Raw genomic sequence first — 16,624 nt, forward strand, 5'->3', positions numbered from 1 at the left:
CACTGAGCTATGGTCGTTCTTGCAATTCCTCAATTCATATCTCTGCCCCCTTTAGTGATCTTTTTCTGCCTCCACCCCACCCGAGATCTCTCAGGTACCTTCTGATGACATGTGTGCCATCCATTTAAAGCACATTATGTCCCGCAGGGAATCCTGGGAATTCTAGTTTGTCATCGTCCCCAGGAGCTACAATTTCCAGCACCCACAGCTAACTACAGTTTCCGGGATTCTTTGGGGCAAGTCAAGTGCTTTAAATGTGCTTTAAATGGGATGTGTGTACACAGCCTCTCTCAGGCACACATATGTATTCTCAGTGACAGATGGACCCACGTTGACACATTCCCATCGCTTGTGGCAAAAACAGTTTTAAAATTGTTTTCTCACCCAGCTCTGAGACTACCGAGTAAGCCAACTGTGTGGTAGGTGGTAGAGGCGGGGGGCAAATGGATTCCTTCTCTCTGACTCTTCCGCTCCACAAGCTGTATGTTTTTGCACATAAACCCATAGCAGATGTGCATGTTTTTACGTGTGCGTGACTGTTTTGTGGCCTGTGTCCATGTAATTGTTGGGTTCTATCCAGTTAAGTCCCAGGGATGGAAGGATCTGTCAGTTCTGGGTCTCTTAGGCCACATTCACAACCATAACATTTAAAGCAAATATTTTACCCCTTGAGAAACAGTAAATAAAAATCCAAACTTTCTGATCCTCTGTTGGGTGGATGGATTTATATTGTGAACTGTCCCAAGAACTTGGGATGAAAGGCAGGGAAAGAAAGAAAGAAAGAAAGAAAGAAAGAAAGAAAGAAAGAAAGAAAGAAAGAAAGCTCCGTTGCACAGGAAATTGCCCATCTGCTAAAAGTCTGCAGCTGAAAATGAGAAACTACACGAGAAACAAAATGGAGGGACACCCACCACTTGCATTCAGGGGCCACACATGGCTCTCTTTATTCCATACAAAGTGGTCAAGATTACAGCTTGGGTCTGACATACAACCTGTAGGCCCTGAATGCTAGGCCCTTATTTTGCCACGCTGAGGTAGATAATTGACAGCTCTGTTGTGCACCTGCGCTTTCGTACAGAGCAGCAATGCCAATCCTTCGTAGCTTTCCCCTTTTGATCGCTGAAGTGAAGCTCCGTGTCTGGTGGCAGTCTACCCACAAAAGATACTAAGCAGCTGCTCCAGCAGCACCACCTGCAGGCAGTGGCAGGAGCCTCCACCTCCATCCCTAACTTAGTGCGTTAGATCGTCACAGCTAAGGACTTCGTTTAAAATTTAGTAGAAAGCGAAGGTAGACAAAATACAGGAGTGGGATGGAAAAGGTGAGTAAGCAGCTGAAACCCAGACTTGGCTAACAATGGTGTGCAACATAAACTAAATTCCTCCCCGCCCCCCCCCCCCCAATAAAAGTTGTTTTTAGGGCATTTTGGAGGTGTGGAGGTCTGTGCTTAACCTACTGCTGCTATGACCTACATGGCCTCTGCGAGTTACTTTTTCCTCCCAGGAGGTTGCAAAGCTGTGGTTTTGAGGGTAGCCATCCAGTTTACAAAAGAATTACAGTGGTGCCTCGCAAGACAAAAATAATCGGTTCCGCAAGTCTCTTCGTCTAGCGGTTTTTTCGTCTTGCGAAGCAACCCTATTAGCGGATTAGCGCTATTAGCGGTTTAGCGGCTATTAAAGGATTAGCGGCTAAAAGGCTATTAGCGGCTTAGCGGCTTAGAAAAAGGGGGGGAGTGAAAAAAAATCGGAACACTTGCAAGACATTTTCGTCTTGCAAAGCAAGCCCATAGGGAAATTCGTCTTGCGAAGCAGCTCAAAAATGGAAAACCCTTTCGTCTAGCGGGTTTTCCGTCTTGCGAGGCATTCGTCTTGCGGGGCACCACTGTATGTCAAATAAAAATGGCTAAGGACGTTAAGATAGACCAAAGCTGTAACTTAATTGCTACAGATAGCTCAGTTGGTTGGAGCATGGTGCTGATAACACCAAGGTTGCAGGTTCGATCCCCGAATGGGACAGCTGCATATTCCTGCATTGCAGAGAGTTGGAATAGATGATCCTCAGGATCCTTTCCAAGTTTACCATCCTATGGTCAAGTCATTGTGCTAGGATGGCATAGATCCAAGAGTTAAAAAACCTCAAGTATAATTTTTGGATTTTTTAAATAAAACCTTTTTACCCAAAATGGTCTATTTACCAGAATATTGAAAAGCAGTCTGTGTAACACCAGTTTACAGGTGAGAGTCGTGAAATTACCAACCTATAAACCTACCTTCCATCTCGCATAACTTGGTGAAGAGAACGATTAAAGCTAGAATGATTAAGCATTATAGAAGAACAAGCCTGGCAGATGAAGAGTCAGCATGGCTTCTGCAGAGAAAAGCGCTGTCCCATCACCTCTTGGGCTTCTTTGAGAGTCTCAGCAGGAAGATAGGGGTGATTCAATGAGCATTTTGGTCTTCCAAAAAAACCTTTGGCCCTCCAGTGGCAGCTGTGGCGTCCCCCTCCAGGGCTCTGGCCCTTGTGTAATCATGCTGTTTTCTGACCTGATTACAGAACTGAAAATAAGTTACGTTTATCACAATATGGAAAATGCAAGGTTTTTTGTTTGTTTATAATATGACCTACTTTTATCATTCAAAACATTTTGACTTTCCAAAAAAGGGGGGGACTGTAGTTGGGGGCTGGGCAGGTTATTTGAAGCAGAGAAAGGCTTCTCCTGCCCCCACCCCGTAGCCTTTTGCATGTAACTCTTATTAGGGCCTCCATGCTTATCTTTAACTTGTCTAGTTCCAACATGCAGTTGCAACTGAGAATGGCAATGCCATTTCTGCTAGCCAAAGTGTTGACCAATGAGAAGGTCTAGTGGTAAGGAGAGAACAAGGCTACTTTGGCTCAGAAATGTCTGCAAAGAAGGTTTTTGTTTTCATTTGGCATCGTCTTAGAGCTCAGACCTCTTCCCTCACAAAATCACCGCATGGTGGGAATGCTAAAAAGCCCAGTTCCACAAATCCCTCCTCCACCAGAGGCTGGTTCCACATTCTTGAATCCTGCATACCCGTAGGAGACAATTCCTATCAAATCCTCCAGCACAAAGAAGTGTTGTTGTCTAGATCCATTGAAGCTCTAGAACCAAACGGCTCCTAGTTAACCTGTGCTCTAGAACATCCTGGTTGGGCTCCACACCTTGGAAAGCAGTGATCTCATCCCTTCATCTAGAATACGTCCTTGAATTTGCTGTACGTAAATGCCAGTGATGGAATAGTCCATGGCTGTACGGGACAACTCAGCAGATGGAGGAAGAGGCTCATATCGCACAGATTGTTCTGTACACCTCAACCCTCCAAAGACTTCTTGTCACCAAGCAGTAGGCAGTCTGAAAACTTGGCATCTTGAGAACTGAACCTGGGGTCCCTGTGTTTGGGTTAGGTGTCAGCAACAGGCATAGTCAGTCTCTGCTCCAGCGATTTGTAGAGAGGGGACTTCAGGAACCTGGGGTAGGAATCCCGGTGCATGAGAGCATAAACTTGCGCTTGCGCCTCATCAAACATGTGAGCGCCGGGTGACGGCAGGGAGTTGTTGATGGTCTCGCGCACTGCAGCATCAATGCTGACCTGCAAGAAGAAGCAAACACACACACACAGGGTGCTGTCTCAGCTCATTTTGGCAGAATCGGCTCTAGAAAAGAGGTGGTGTGCAGGCAACTCATCTCTGCATTTCCTGGAGTAAGGATGTTGGACGATTCCATCAAAAATGGAAAGAAGAGTAAAAATTATGGATGCCCACTTATTCGACTCATGTCCAGTATGGAATTCTCACTCACTGTTGTTGTTATCAAATTATTTCCTGCATTTGTGGAAATCGCGCAGGTCCACACACCTGCAGTGCAATGGATGAGCCTCACCCTGGGAAAACCACCTTCATGATCACGGTGTCTTAGGCAAATGGTACAAAATAGATTATGTCACACCCACCTGCCATTTGCAATATGTTCCCTTTGCACTGAAAGGATCAGAATGGAATCATGTAATGGCAACATGGCTTATGCAATTAATTATGTAAGTTGCATAAGTTCACAGCTAGGGCTGATGGGATTTGTAGTCCAACAACACCAGAAGGGCCGCTGGCTACTCATGCTAGTCTTAGGTCCTCATCACCTGCAGTTTGCATTTATTTATTTTAAATTTGTGGACTGATTGAACCGTGGGTTCCTTTTCAGCCAACCAAAGTGTGCTTCCAACAGATTGCCTGATTAACTGTTGGGAATAGCAGTGATTTGTTCATTCCCCTAGAAATGCCACGAATCCAGCAAATCTGAAAAAGGAAGGAGAGTGGCTGCTGCAAAGCAATGCTCAGCTTTGGATAGCTGCTTCTTGGTCCACTGCATCCCTTTCCATAGTTCTGCCTCCCACACCCCAATGCTGCACCCAGCCTACCTCTTTTGGGGAGAGGATGGAGATGTAATCCAGGTAGATCTTCTGGGCTTTCTCCGAGATCTGCTCTGGGCTCTGCTCCCTTTTGAGGTCCTCACAGGCGAGCCAGAAGGACATGTTCTCTTCGCTGTGCTCAGTCTGCAGGAACTCCATGAATATGCGCCGGCCGGCTGGACTGGTCAATATGGAGTCAAAGGACCATTGCCAAGAGGCAGCTTCTTCCGCTGTGAGCCTGAAAAGCAAGGGGTGGGAATGGGAGGGTCTGCTCTTTCTTCCTCCTGCTCTTGGGGCAGAAGGTACAACTCTGTATACTGTTCAGGACACAGCAGCTGCATACATGCCATAAATATAAAGCACATTTCACCCCACAAAGAATTACAGGAACTGTAGTTTAAGAATGCTGGGAACTGTAGCACCGTGAGGCATAAACTACAGTTCCCAGGTTTCTTTGGGGGAGGGAATTGTGGGGATTTTAAGAATAGTAGGAAAGGATATACAGTGGTACCTCAGGTTACAGACGCTTCAGGTTACAGACACTACAGGTTACAGACTCTTCTAACCCAGAAATAGTACCTCGGGTTAAGAACTTTGCTTCAGGATGAGAACAGAAATCGCACGGTGGCGGCAGCAGGAGACCCCATTAGCTAAAGAGGTACCTCAGGTTAAGAACAGTTTCAGGTTAAGAACGGACCTCCAGAACGAATTAAGTTCTTAACCTGAGGTACCACTGTATTGAATAAGTTATCCTTCTTTCACTCACGCTAGTAAGTGATGTAGCAGAGCAGATTCCCCTCAATATAGCTGGGAGCTTGTTTGCAGCTTCATTTGAATCTCTTAGTTAAGATCATTCCTAGTGTCCCCTTTTGTCCCTTTTAAAAGAATAAAGACACAAGAGTCTTTCTGAGTAAAGTAACAAAAAGTTTACTCACATTTCAGATCATAATTTGATCCCTGAAAGGCAGGCTTTACTTGGTAATTACACAAACAAACCGTGAGTTTATCTCATATGGAGACTGAACTCGTGCTGCTGGCTGAGAGCCAGCAGACAGCAAAATTACATTGAGATAACAAAATGGCTGCAGGAGATCAACATGGCAGTAAAAGATCAGGCAAGACATGAGAGAGAACAAAAGACATCTGAGAAAATGACTACATGACTCGGCTCTTTTATGGCGTCAGCCAGAGCCATGCCCATCTGCCAGGTCACATGCAGGGAAAGGAGGCTCCAGGGACCAGTGGAACAGGAAGTTACACTGACTGGATGTCCCCCTGCTTGTGCCCACTCTAGGGAAATATGGAATGTTGCATTTGACTGTACTAATAGATTACATCCAACAGGAATGTGCTTTAAATGTACAGCGTGGACACAGCCATCACGACTGTTTGCCACTTGCAAGAAATCAGTCATTCAGCATGGCAGTCAAAGGTGGATCTCAAAGGGGTGGGAGTAAGGATCCAGCTTGTCAGCTGGATCTACTCCTCTGCTGGATCCAGTCCCCAGTCCCTGTGATAACCTTATCCTCCACAAATGTGTCTGGATCCTTTTAAAGCCACTGAACAACACATGCAGCGAGGTGCACGGTTCTCAAAAGGTATCATAGCCACCTTCTTGGATCAGGAATTGGCCATAGTAAGTTCAGGTACTTTGGCCCACCTCTCCTCCAGGTTTAATGGGCTTTCCAGGTTGGAGATGCTAGACACTTTACATCCCACGCCGTCTCGCCGCCTCTTCCTTGCCAACCGGTTCCTGCAACAGACAAGGAGAGCATTTTTCTGGTAGCCAATGGAGGAACAAGGCAAGGCAAAAGATCCCTGCTGGTAAATATCATCTCTACTCAGGACTGGTTAGTAGGAGGTATTTGGACTTTATAAGAAATGGGACTTGGCAGAGCCAATGTGGCTTTAGCATCTGTAACTGGGACTAAGCAGCTGTGCATCAAAAGCATGGTGGCTGGTGCCCATTGGATCTGATAGGACAGAAGGCAGGGGTGCCACAGTAGGTGGCGCCAGAGATAATGACAGGTGGTGCCAACCAACTCTGCTTTTGCTCCCCTCTTCCTTCCTGCTGAGCTCAACAGGGGCAACACTGAGACTAAGCAAGAGGAAGGTGGCAGGCGGTGGTACCCCCTGGCCTGGTTGCAAATAAGAAGGCAGGCAGGTGGGGCTGGCGGGAGGCAGACTGAGGTTGGTGGGGCAGAGCCCCATTTGCCCTAATGGACCAGCCTCTGCTGGTTAAAGGTAGGTTTTGAGAAAGGGCTATTGGAAAGGGTGGAGAGAGGCTGCATAGACTGGAGTGAGGATGGACTGAGTGGGATTTGGGTTCTGCCTGGAATAACAACATCCAGACAAGGTGGGCTCCCACTCAGCCCTGCAGAGGCATTTACCATGTGCAGCAACTGCAGCAGCACCAGCAGAAGCAGCAGTGTCTGTGACGGCAGCAGCGACACAGGCCTCTCCTCGTAGTCTCTGAAAGCTGACGGCCTTTCACTGGGGAGCTGGATTCCATTACCTTGGGAGGGAATGGAGAGAAGAGACCAGGTGTATTTTTTATTTACTGCACTGCATTTGTCTCTCACCTTTGTCTCCAAGGAGCTTAAGGTGGTGTGCATGGTTCTCCCTCCCTCCATATTTAATCCCCACAGCAATCCTGAGAGAGGTAGGTTAGGCTGATTGGCTGTGTTTGGCCCACGTTACCCAGTGAGTTTCATGGCCAAGTAGGGATTTGAAGCCTGGTCTCCCAGGTCCGAGTCCAACACTCTAACCACCACATCAGTGGATTTTCACATCCTCAAAAGCTTCATACAGATTTTTGCATGTGTACAGATCTGCATGTACCCTGTAATTCTGCAATTTCACTGCATGCAGATACCAGTTCATCACCCTGAGTAAATACATCCGGTGTTTCCTCAGAAAATAAGTTTCTAGCCTTCAAGACTGCAAAGGCTAAGGTACGTTCAGAAAACAGAATGCATCAAGGCTGTGGTCAAATACCTGCTCACCTGAGAAGAAGTCCCATGGATGACAGTAGGGCTTTACATCTCAATGAACATGTACAGGATCAAGCAAAATACAAAGCAGACCACTGGATGTATATTTTATAAATCTGCGCTTGAATACTGTTTGCAGAATTATGCTTGTCTTGCTGCAGATTTTTATTTTGTAAAGCACAGAATACACTCAGCTTTGGCTACGGAACAGGGAGCAAATACATGGACTTTAAAAGCGAGTTGACATGATGGTAGAAAAAGAGGGCTTTAAGAGAAGAATTCTGAACTTACTCCAAAGGAAAGACACGGATAGAGATTCTCATCCTGTCTTATTACTAATATGATAGCTACTTTCTACCAAACCAGTTGGTCTGTCTAGTTCAGTATTGTCTGTACCAGATGTTGCCCAATCCAGATGTGGAAATCCAGATGTTGTTGGGCTCCAACTCCCATCAGCCCCAGCCAGCCTGACCATTGGGTCAGGGAAAATGAGAATTGCCGCCTGACAACTTATTGAGGCAAGGCTGGCCCAGGACACTTTGGCACCCGAGAAGAACCACAAAACGATGCTCTTCCAGCCAGGGAACAGGTGAGAGAATATCTACACCAGGAGTACCAGGGAGGTGGCTGATTTGGCCTCCAAGGAGTGCACCACAGCTGCAATGATGGCGGCAGCGGGCAATGCATCCCTTGGAGACCAGATCTGCTGCCCCTGTGGATCCTGCCAGCTGAGGTGGTTGCCACACCTTGCCTCCTAGGTGAGCCAGCGCTGCTTTGAGGAATGCATCTTGCCCACCTCCCCCAGCCTGGTGCCCTCCAGATGTTTTGCTCTGCAACCCCCATCAGCTCCAATCAAGGTTCGCTGGGGCTCATGGGAGTTGGAGTCCCAAGCAACTCTTCAGGATGGGGGAGGCTGGTTTATCGTGACTGGCAGCAGCTGTCCAGGATTTCAAAGGGGGTTTTCCCAGACCTACCTGGAGGTAGCAGGGATTGTATCTGGAACTTTTTGCGTGCACCAGTGGTGTTAAGGAATAGTTAGACTACATTAGACTACATTAAGAGAGCCAATGCCCTGCCCTACCTTTGAGGATTAAGGTGGGTAACACTCTGCTCCGATCCTTCCCAATTCCCAGATGCCAATTTGGCTGCAAATCTTTTTAATTCAAGGGCTCACAGCTCCCATGCATCCTTTCAGCCTTGGCTATGCTCACTCAGGAAAGTGAGAGATGCTCCGAGTTAGAAGGGACCACAAGGGTCATCTAGTCCAACCCCCTGCAATGCATGAATCTTTTGCCCAACACGGAACTCGAACCCACAACCCTGAGATTAAGAGTCTTGTACTCTACCAACTAAGGATCAGAGGCACTTGATTACACTCGCAAGTCACAGAGTTGAGAGACTGAGGATTTCCTTTGAACCTGGAAGCTTTCCACAGCCGTCTCCCACTACCCCGCCAAGCGTTTTGAACCGAGCATGTGCAGAGTGCCTTTCTTCCTCGCTAGAGAAAGCCAGCAGCAGCCCGGGGGCGGAAGCGCTGCAATGCTCCGAAGGGTCGCTAGGGGGCATCCTGCCCTGTCCACACAGCGGGCGCCGAGTCGCTGCGCGCGAAGCGGTACGATGCGAGCCAGCTGCCTCCAGCCGGCTGTCTGGTATAGAGGGGACCCCTTCCTTGCCCCCCGAGGGCTACGGGCGCCTCCCTGCTCCCAGGTCTTTCTTGAACAATGACCCCGGGCGGGAGCTCAGCCTTGCCCTAGTCCTGCAAAGCCAAGATGCTGGGGGAGCCCCCGCCGCGCCCCGCCAGCCGCACCTACCTGGTCCCACCCGGTGGCGCCGCCGCGCGCCGGAGCCTGTCGGCCACGTCGCCCGAAGCTTCGCTTGTCACCCCTGCTCGGAGAGCGCAGCGCTTCCTGCGCGGCTCAGGCGCTTCCCTCTCTCCGGCCACCAGGGGGAAGCAGACGGCCGCCGCGGACCCGAGCGGCTGCTCCGTGCAATGCGAGGCGGGCCGGATTGCCGCCCACAGGTAAGGCTCGGCCGTCCACCCCGCCGCCCAAACCATCAACGATCCCGAGCCTCCCTCCCTCCCATAAGCTAGTCCTAGGAAAGAGGTGCTGGATCTCCACGATTTCCTCTTTCCCGGGCGGCTTCACTCGGTGCTATTTGCTTTTACACACAAAAAATCACCTGGACCTTCTATAGCTGTTAGTCTGCTGTTGCAGCTACTCGGAAGTTCCACTAAGTTCAACGGAGCTTTCTCCCAGGTGAATGTGTTAAATGTGCAGGAGGAGGAGGATATCATCTGATGGAACTGGAAGTAAGTTCTAGCCTACAAAGGGGCACTGCATAGTAGATCCATTAAGATGCCCTGGAGTTATATTTGTGGTCAAACAGAACTACCCAAGACTTGGGTCTTCAGCTGTTTTTGGACTACAAACTCCCATCATCCCTGACCACTGGTCCTGCTAGCTAGGGATGATGGGACTTGTAGTCCAAAAACAGCTGGAGACCCAAGTTTGGGAAACCCTGCTCCAGAGGTTACTGGACTCCAGCTCCCACCTGCCTCCACCAGCATGGCTGATGGATGATGGAAGTTGTATTCCATCATCTGGAGAGCCACAAATTAGCCATTCCTGGCAGAGTAGGGATGGGTAACCTGTGCTCCTTCAGATATTGTTGACTCCAGACTCCCAGCATCCCTGACCATTGACCCTGCTGGCTGGGGCTAATGGGAGTTGGAGTCCAAAAGTCCCTGGATGGTTCCCTGTTTTTGTGGTTTCATCACAGCGGCAAATGGCAGGGCTGTAGCTAAATGGTAAAGCATCTGCTCTGCGTGCAGAAGGTCCCATGTTCAATCCCCATCATCTCCATGTTGTTGTTGTTTAGTCATTTAATCGTGTCTGACTCTTCATGACCCCATGGGCCAGAGCATGCCAGGCACTTATGTCTTCCACTGCCTCCTGCAGTTTGGTCAAACTCATGCTGGTAGCTTTGAGAACACTGTCCAACCATCTTGTCCTCTGATCCCCTTATCCTTGTGCCCTCAATCTTTCCCAACATCAGGGTCTTTTCCAGGGAGTCTTCTCTTCTCATGAGGTGGCCAAAGTATTGGAGCCTCAGCTTCATGATCTATCCTTCCAGTGAGCTCTCAGGGCTGATTTCCTTCAGAATGGAGAGGTTTGATCTTCTTGCAGTCCATGGGACTCTCAAGAGTCTCCTCCAGCATCTGCATGTAGGATGGGCAATGGATGCTGTCTCTAATCCTGGAGAGCTGCTGCCAGTCGGTGTAGACAGTACTAAGGTAGATGGACTGACACTCCAATGCACTACAAGGCAGCTTCCTATGATCTTTATGCTCCAGCCAAACCACATGATGACTATCCAGGAGTCTGGATGGTTGCTGTCTCCTGATGTTCAAAATCGGGGGGGGGGTAGCAGGCCCCCCAAACTCTGAGATTGGTCTTTAACATCATAAAATGTGTTCATTTGCAATTATTTTAATAGGTTAAGCATTTAAATGGGATGCTGTGCACTGGGAAACCAGTGTGCCCCTCCAAATGTTGGACTCCAGCTCCTATTTGCTGCAGGCAGCATGGCCAGTGGTCAACATTGGTGGGAGCAGAAATTCAACACAATTTGGAGGACCACAGCTTCCCCCATCTCCATCCCCTTGACACAGTTATTAGCCTACAGCCTCGTCTTAATTCCTAGAAAGAAGTCCTCTTGATTGCTACGGCGACCGCTTCATCCTAGTAAAGAGACTTGGCCTTATTTGCCCCCTAAGCAAAGATGTGACCATGAATGAAAGATGGTTAAGGGAGGACTTGAACCCGAGTCACACAGAAGCCAACCCTGACACAGCACAGCACACTAATCCTTCCTGTCTGAATTCACAGCCATCTAGGGTGGTTTTCTGAATTTGCAGTGATGGGGGTATTAGCAACGTGTTGGCTTGTTTCCTTCTTGCTTGTACAAAAAAATGAATCTGAGTTGTTTATGGATCTAATAAAGTGTTTTGAGGGAAGTGCTCCCTTCCCTGTCTGCTTTTGTCATTCTTTACAGCCTTATTGTTAGCAAGTTTCCCCAGATGATGATGATGATAATAATAATAATAATAATAATAATAATAATAATAATAATAATAATAATAATAATTTATTTATACCCCGCCCATCTGGCTGGGTTTCCCCAGCCACTCTGGGCGGCTTCCAAAAGAATATTAAAATACTGTGATACATCAAACATGAAAAGCTTCCCTAAAAAGGGCTGCCTTCAGATGTCTTCTAAAAGTCTGGTAGTTGTTGTTCTCTTTGACATCTGGTGGGAGCCGCCGTGACAGCCGCCGTGTTCTGTTCGGTAAACTGAAAATGACTGATCTCTGTAGATTCCGTGTACCTGGGAGACCATTGGTCTATTTGAGTTCAGTGTTGTCTACATGACTGGAACAGGGTGTCCAGGGTTTCAGATGCAGAATGTTCTCAGGCCTATGTGGAGATGCATTTTTGGGATTGAACCAGACATATCCTGAATGCAAAGCCAGTGCTCTGCCACTGAGCTACATGCTGATAAGCAATTTTTTAAAACAACAACAACACAGGCAAGTGTGATTTTAAGGACAGGCAACCCAGACAGTCAAGTTGGGGCTTCAGGAGCACCCATCTATGCAACTATTCCACAAGCCATCTATTCAACTACTCCCTCAACAGCTGAAACAGTGTATGACTTCTCATGTGAAGTTAACTTAGAAACACTTATCTGTGCAGCTGGTGTTGCGTTGACATTCAAATGACTGCTTTGAGGGTTTGTTTGTTTTACAGCCAAGCGGTATGTAAATTTTATGAAACAAATAAATACATGTTTATTACTTATGAGTATTTGTGGTGATCATGAGCAGGGGACATGTGAGTGATTGTGATCAGATCAGATTGTGTGAGCTGATGTAGCAGAGTAGCCAAGAGACGGAGCTATGAATCATGAAGTCTCTCGTTAGAATCTCATCTCTGCCATGAACTCACTAGGCGGCGTTGACCAACCTCTCTTTCTCTCCCTCAGCCTCAGTCCTTCCACCTGCAATATGGGGGAATAATACTTCAACTTACCTTACAGCAGGGGTAGAGAATCTTATGCCTTCCAAATGTGGTTGAATTTCAACTTTTGTCACAATCCCTCTCCTGTATCAGAATGTGTTCATTTTTGTGTGTTGTTATATTTTCGTTTTTCTATGTTATTAAGAAAGTGCTACTGTGCTATTGTTTTGCTATAAAACTGTTTTGTAATGTTGGTTTGAAATGCATTGTTTTTTTGTTGTCAGCCACTTTGAGGCTGGTGTGTGTGTGTGTGTGTGTGTGTGTGTGTGTGTGTGTAAGTGGCATACACATCAAATGAATGAATGAACATTGTGGCCCATCTAGCTCAGTTTTTTTCTACACTGGTTGGCAGCTGCTCTCTCATCACTGCCTGGAGATACTGGGGACTGAACCTGGAACTTTTGCGTGCAAAACAGATGCTCTCTCACTGAGTCATGGCCCTTTGCTCTCATTTGTGACAAATACCGTACAAAAATGTAAAAATAAGATATGCAGAAATTGAACAAATGGAGGAGGACACTTATTTTAAGGCTGTCTGTCCCTGACAGTACATGTCTAGTTTAATGAGCCACTTAGATGCTTTCATTCTAGAGATACATTGGAATGCGTCAGTCACAGCCAGGACAAAACTGGTTCATTTGGAAAGGAGGTGGGGCAGCGTTGCTGCTGGAATGGGGAAGGGGCCACAGCTTGGTGGTAGAGCATCTGCCTTGCATGCAGAAGGTTGCAGGTTCAATCCCCAGCATCTTCAGTTAGGTAAAAAAAACCAAAACAAAACATGGAGAGCTGCTGCCAATCAGTGTGAACAGTACTGAGCTTAGATGGTCTAAGCCAAAGCAACTTCTTAGGTTCCTACATTCTGAAACAGCTCTGCATGATGAAGAGGCCACTGGAACGCTGTGACATTAATGCAGCCTGCTAAAAATAAACCAAAAGCCTTAAGAAAAAAGAGAGAGCCTTGCATAATACAATAAATATTTAACCATTCAGAAAATGCAAAGATGAGGAGAAATGAAATATCCATTCATTCAGGGAAGTGCCATTTAAGACTGCAAGTGGGAAATCTGCAACACATCTGATTTCTAGGGGAGGTGGAAAAAAAGATTGTGTGTGAGTTTTTCTTCTTCTTTTTCTCTTCTCTGCCTCCATCCTCCTCCCCATCATCTAGGAGTTGGATACTTTAAATATATATATAAAGAACAAGTTAAACAGCCAGTTCAGTATTGCCATGTAATATGGTCAGAATGGAATTATAAAATTCTGCAAGAGAGCTACATAATGTATATGAACGTGTGCATCTTGATACCTTAGCCCTCTTTAGATGTTATGCCCCCTCATGTGATAAGGGTGAAAGGGGAAACATGCAGGCCAGTTTTGCCTCCTCTGCTGTCACACCATGTTTGCCGCTTAATGGTAAGAGTTCATCCTTTTGACGCAGACGGCCTTGTGTTTGGGTTCTCCCAGACTGTCCTATGGCCAGCAGCAGTGGCGTAGCGTGGGGGGTGCAGGGGGGGCCGGCCGCACCGGGTGCAACATCTGGGGGGGGGGGCGCTCGCACTCGCAGCTCTCTGCCCCTACCTGGCTCACTCACTCTCTCTCACTGCAGTGCTGGCTGTGCGAATCCGATCCGAGCCGCTGGGGCGCCGCCCACTGTGGAGGGGGTGGGTGCCAGGCGTGCGGTGCGGAGAGAGAGCGAGGGACTATCTGGGGGAGGGACAGTGCAGCGGCCGCCCAGCGCAGCGCTGAGCGCAGGAGAGAACCACACCAGACCAGCCCAGGCAGCAGCAAGAAGAAGCTGGCAGCGGCGGCAGGTTAGGGGTTAGGGGGCGCAAATTACTTGCCTTGCCCCGGGTTAGGGGGCGCAAATTACTGGCCAGCAGGCAATTGTTTTTCTTCCAGCAGTCCTTTGGCCATTAACTGGTTGTAGTGGCAGGATCTTCTGAGGGTGGGTGTTGCCTTTCTTTCTTTCTTTCTTTCTTTCTTTCTTTCTTTCTTTCTCCTTTGTGCTTTTAAATGGGTTTATTATTATTTTTCCAGAGCTGTTTTAATAGGGTTACTTTTTTTATAAGATTTATATTTCTTGCGTGTTTCTAGTTGTTTTAATGGATGCTATAAGCCACCGTGGGTCCTGTGCTGGGAGGAAGGCAGGATAGAAATAAAACGAATGAATGAATAAAATATCTCTCATATTGCAGATTGGGGGGGGGGGTGTGTGGACAGAGCTGAGGCTGAAAGAGAGTAGCTGTTACTGCCTAAAAAGTTCACAGGAACATAGGAATATTCCTCTACTGGCTCAGTATAGTCTTCACTTGTCACAGAGCTGCTTTCCAGGGTTTCAAACAGGGATCTCTGCCAGCTGAACTTGGATATGACAAAGATTGAAGCTGAGACCCTCTACTCCAGGCATAGGCAAACTCGGCCCTCCAGATGTTTTGGGACTACAACTCCCATCATCCCTAGCTAGGAGGACCAGTGGTCATGGATGATAGGAGTTGTAGTCCCAAAACATCTGGAGGGCTGAGTTTGCCTATGCCTGCTCTACACTCCAAGGGAAGCCTTTCATGGCAGAGGTGAGATTTCAGACAGATTTCATGCAGTAAGCAAATTCAGACATTGTCAACCCTTCAGTTGTTCGGGACTACAGTCGTACCTCGGGTTAAATACGCTTCGAGTTGAGCGCGTTCGAGTTGCGCTCCTCGGCAACCCGGAAGTAATGGAGTGTGTTACTTCTGGGTTTTGCCGCTTGCGCATGTGCAGACGCTCAAAATGATGTCACGTGCATGCGCAGAAGCGGCAAAAAGCAACACGCGTGTGCGCAGACATGCCATGCTGGTTACACTTACCTCTAGATGCGAACTGGGCTCCGGAACAGATCCCGTTCGTATCTAGATGTACCACTGTACAACTCCCATCAGCCCATGATGACGGCGACGGCGATAATTTATTTATACCCCACCCATTTGGCTGGGTTTCCCCAGCCACTCTGGGCAGCTCCCAACAGAATTAAAAGCACAATAAAACATCAAACATTAAAAACGTCCCTAAACGTCCCTTCAGATGTCTTCTCAAAGTCAGATAGTTGTTTATTTCCTTGACATCTGATGGGAGGGTGTTCCACAGGGTGGGTGCCACTACCAAAAAGGCCCTATGCCTGCCTGAAACTGACAGGATTTGTAAATTGCCCAGAACAGCTGGTAGGAAGCCAGGTTGTTGAAGAATCCTCAACATTTCCTCTCTTGATAATGGCTGCCTTTACAGCATTCAGCAGATTAATTACCATTTCTAGGCCATTGCCTTCAACCAATTGATATAAATAGTTTAATCACATACCCAAGGGATTTGCAAACATTCTCAACCCAGTGATTTCCTCCTTGGGTGACAAAACAGCCATCTAGAATGCTGTGGTTCCTATCATCTTTCCAAAATATAGTCAGGAAATCCCCATAAAGTGCCTTCAGCGATCCCGGGTGTCGTCGTAAATTAATCTAAAAGGATCACTAGAAATGGATAGAGAAAAGTGCTTCTTCTTCTCTCATAACATTGGAACTGGTGGACATTCAAGGAAGTTGAATGTTGGGGGAGATTGAGGACAGACAAAATAAAAGCCTTTCCCACACAGCACAGTGGGATTTGCTCCCATATGAGTCAGACATGGGCACTAGCTTTGATGGCTTGCAAAGAGGATTAGACAAGTTCGTGGAGGAGAAGGCTCTCAAGGGTTACTAACCATGAAGACTGTCCGAGGCTGTCCACCTCTGAATCCCCATTGCTTGGGATCGCAGGTGAGCAGAGTCCTGTTGCTTGCTCAGGTCCTGTTTACTGTGGCTTCCCATGAAGACATCTTGTTGGCCACTGTGAGAACAGGATACCGGCCTGGTCCACCATCATCGGTGTTATGTACTGAAGTTCTCACCTTGGCCAGCAGGGGGATACTGTAGATAGTTTTCACTCAGGTCCACATATGCAAATAAGGGATTGAAAGTGACATTCAGTGATTGGATAGTTACAGAAAGTGGTTACAGTTGCGTTGTACTGGAGCTCTATATAAGCAGGCTGGCTGAACCCTTCAGTTCAGTTCTGTTCTGGCCTGTGAATAAACAAGAGCTGTTTGAAGAATCACTGTGTCAT

At 47.5% G+C, this 16,624-nt stretch overlaps 1 protein-coding gene across 1 annotated transcript; it reads right to left on the minus strand.

Moving 5' to 3' along the window:
• Nucleotides 1-1,887: 1,887 nt before the first annotated feature.
• Nucleotides 1,888-9,324, minus strand: LOC308591333 (regulator of G-protein signaling 17-like). The gene is made up of 5 exons (XM_081202075.1): nt 9,227-9,324; nt 6,813-6,937; nt 6,083-6,175; nt 4,432-4,660; nt 1,888-3,609 (listed from the first exon to the last, which is right to left on the minus strand). Exons 2-5 carry the CDS (start codon nt 6,932-6,934, stop codon nt 3,421-3,423), a joined length of 633 nt encoding a protein of 210 aa, XP_081058201.1. The 5' UTR covers nt 6,935-6,937; nt 9,227-9,324; the 3' UTR covers nt 1,888-3,420.
• Between the last annotated feature and the right edge of the window lie 7,300 nt (nt 9,325-16,624).

This window comes from Podarcis bocagei, assembly GCF_964188305.1.
Source record: "Podarcis bocagei genome assembly, chromosome: 7".
Lineage (NCBI taxonomy): Eukaryota > Metazoa > Chordata > Lepidosauria > Squamata > Lacertidae > Podarcis > Podarcis bocagei.

Coding starts and splice junctions, on each gene's coding strand:
- LOC308591333 (XM_081202075.1), bottom strand. CDS start 6,934: ATGGAATCCAGCTCCCCAGTGAAAGGCCGTCAGCTTTCAGAGACTACG. Junction 6,176..6,812: donor TGCTGCAGTTGCTGCACATG/GTAAATGCCTCT, acceptor TGTCTGTTGCAG/GAACCGGTTGGCAAGGAAGA. Junction 4,661..6,082: donor CCATTAAACCTGGAGGAGAG/GTGGGCCAAAGT, acceptor CTTGCTTTTCAG/GCTCACAGCGGAAGAAGCTG.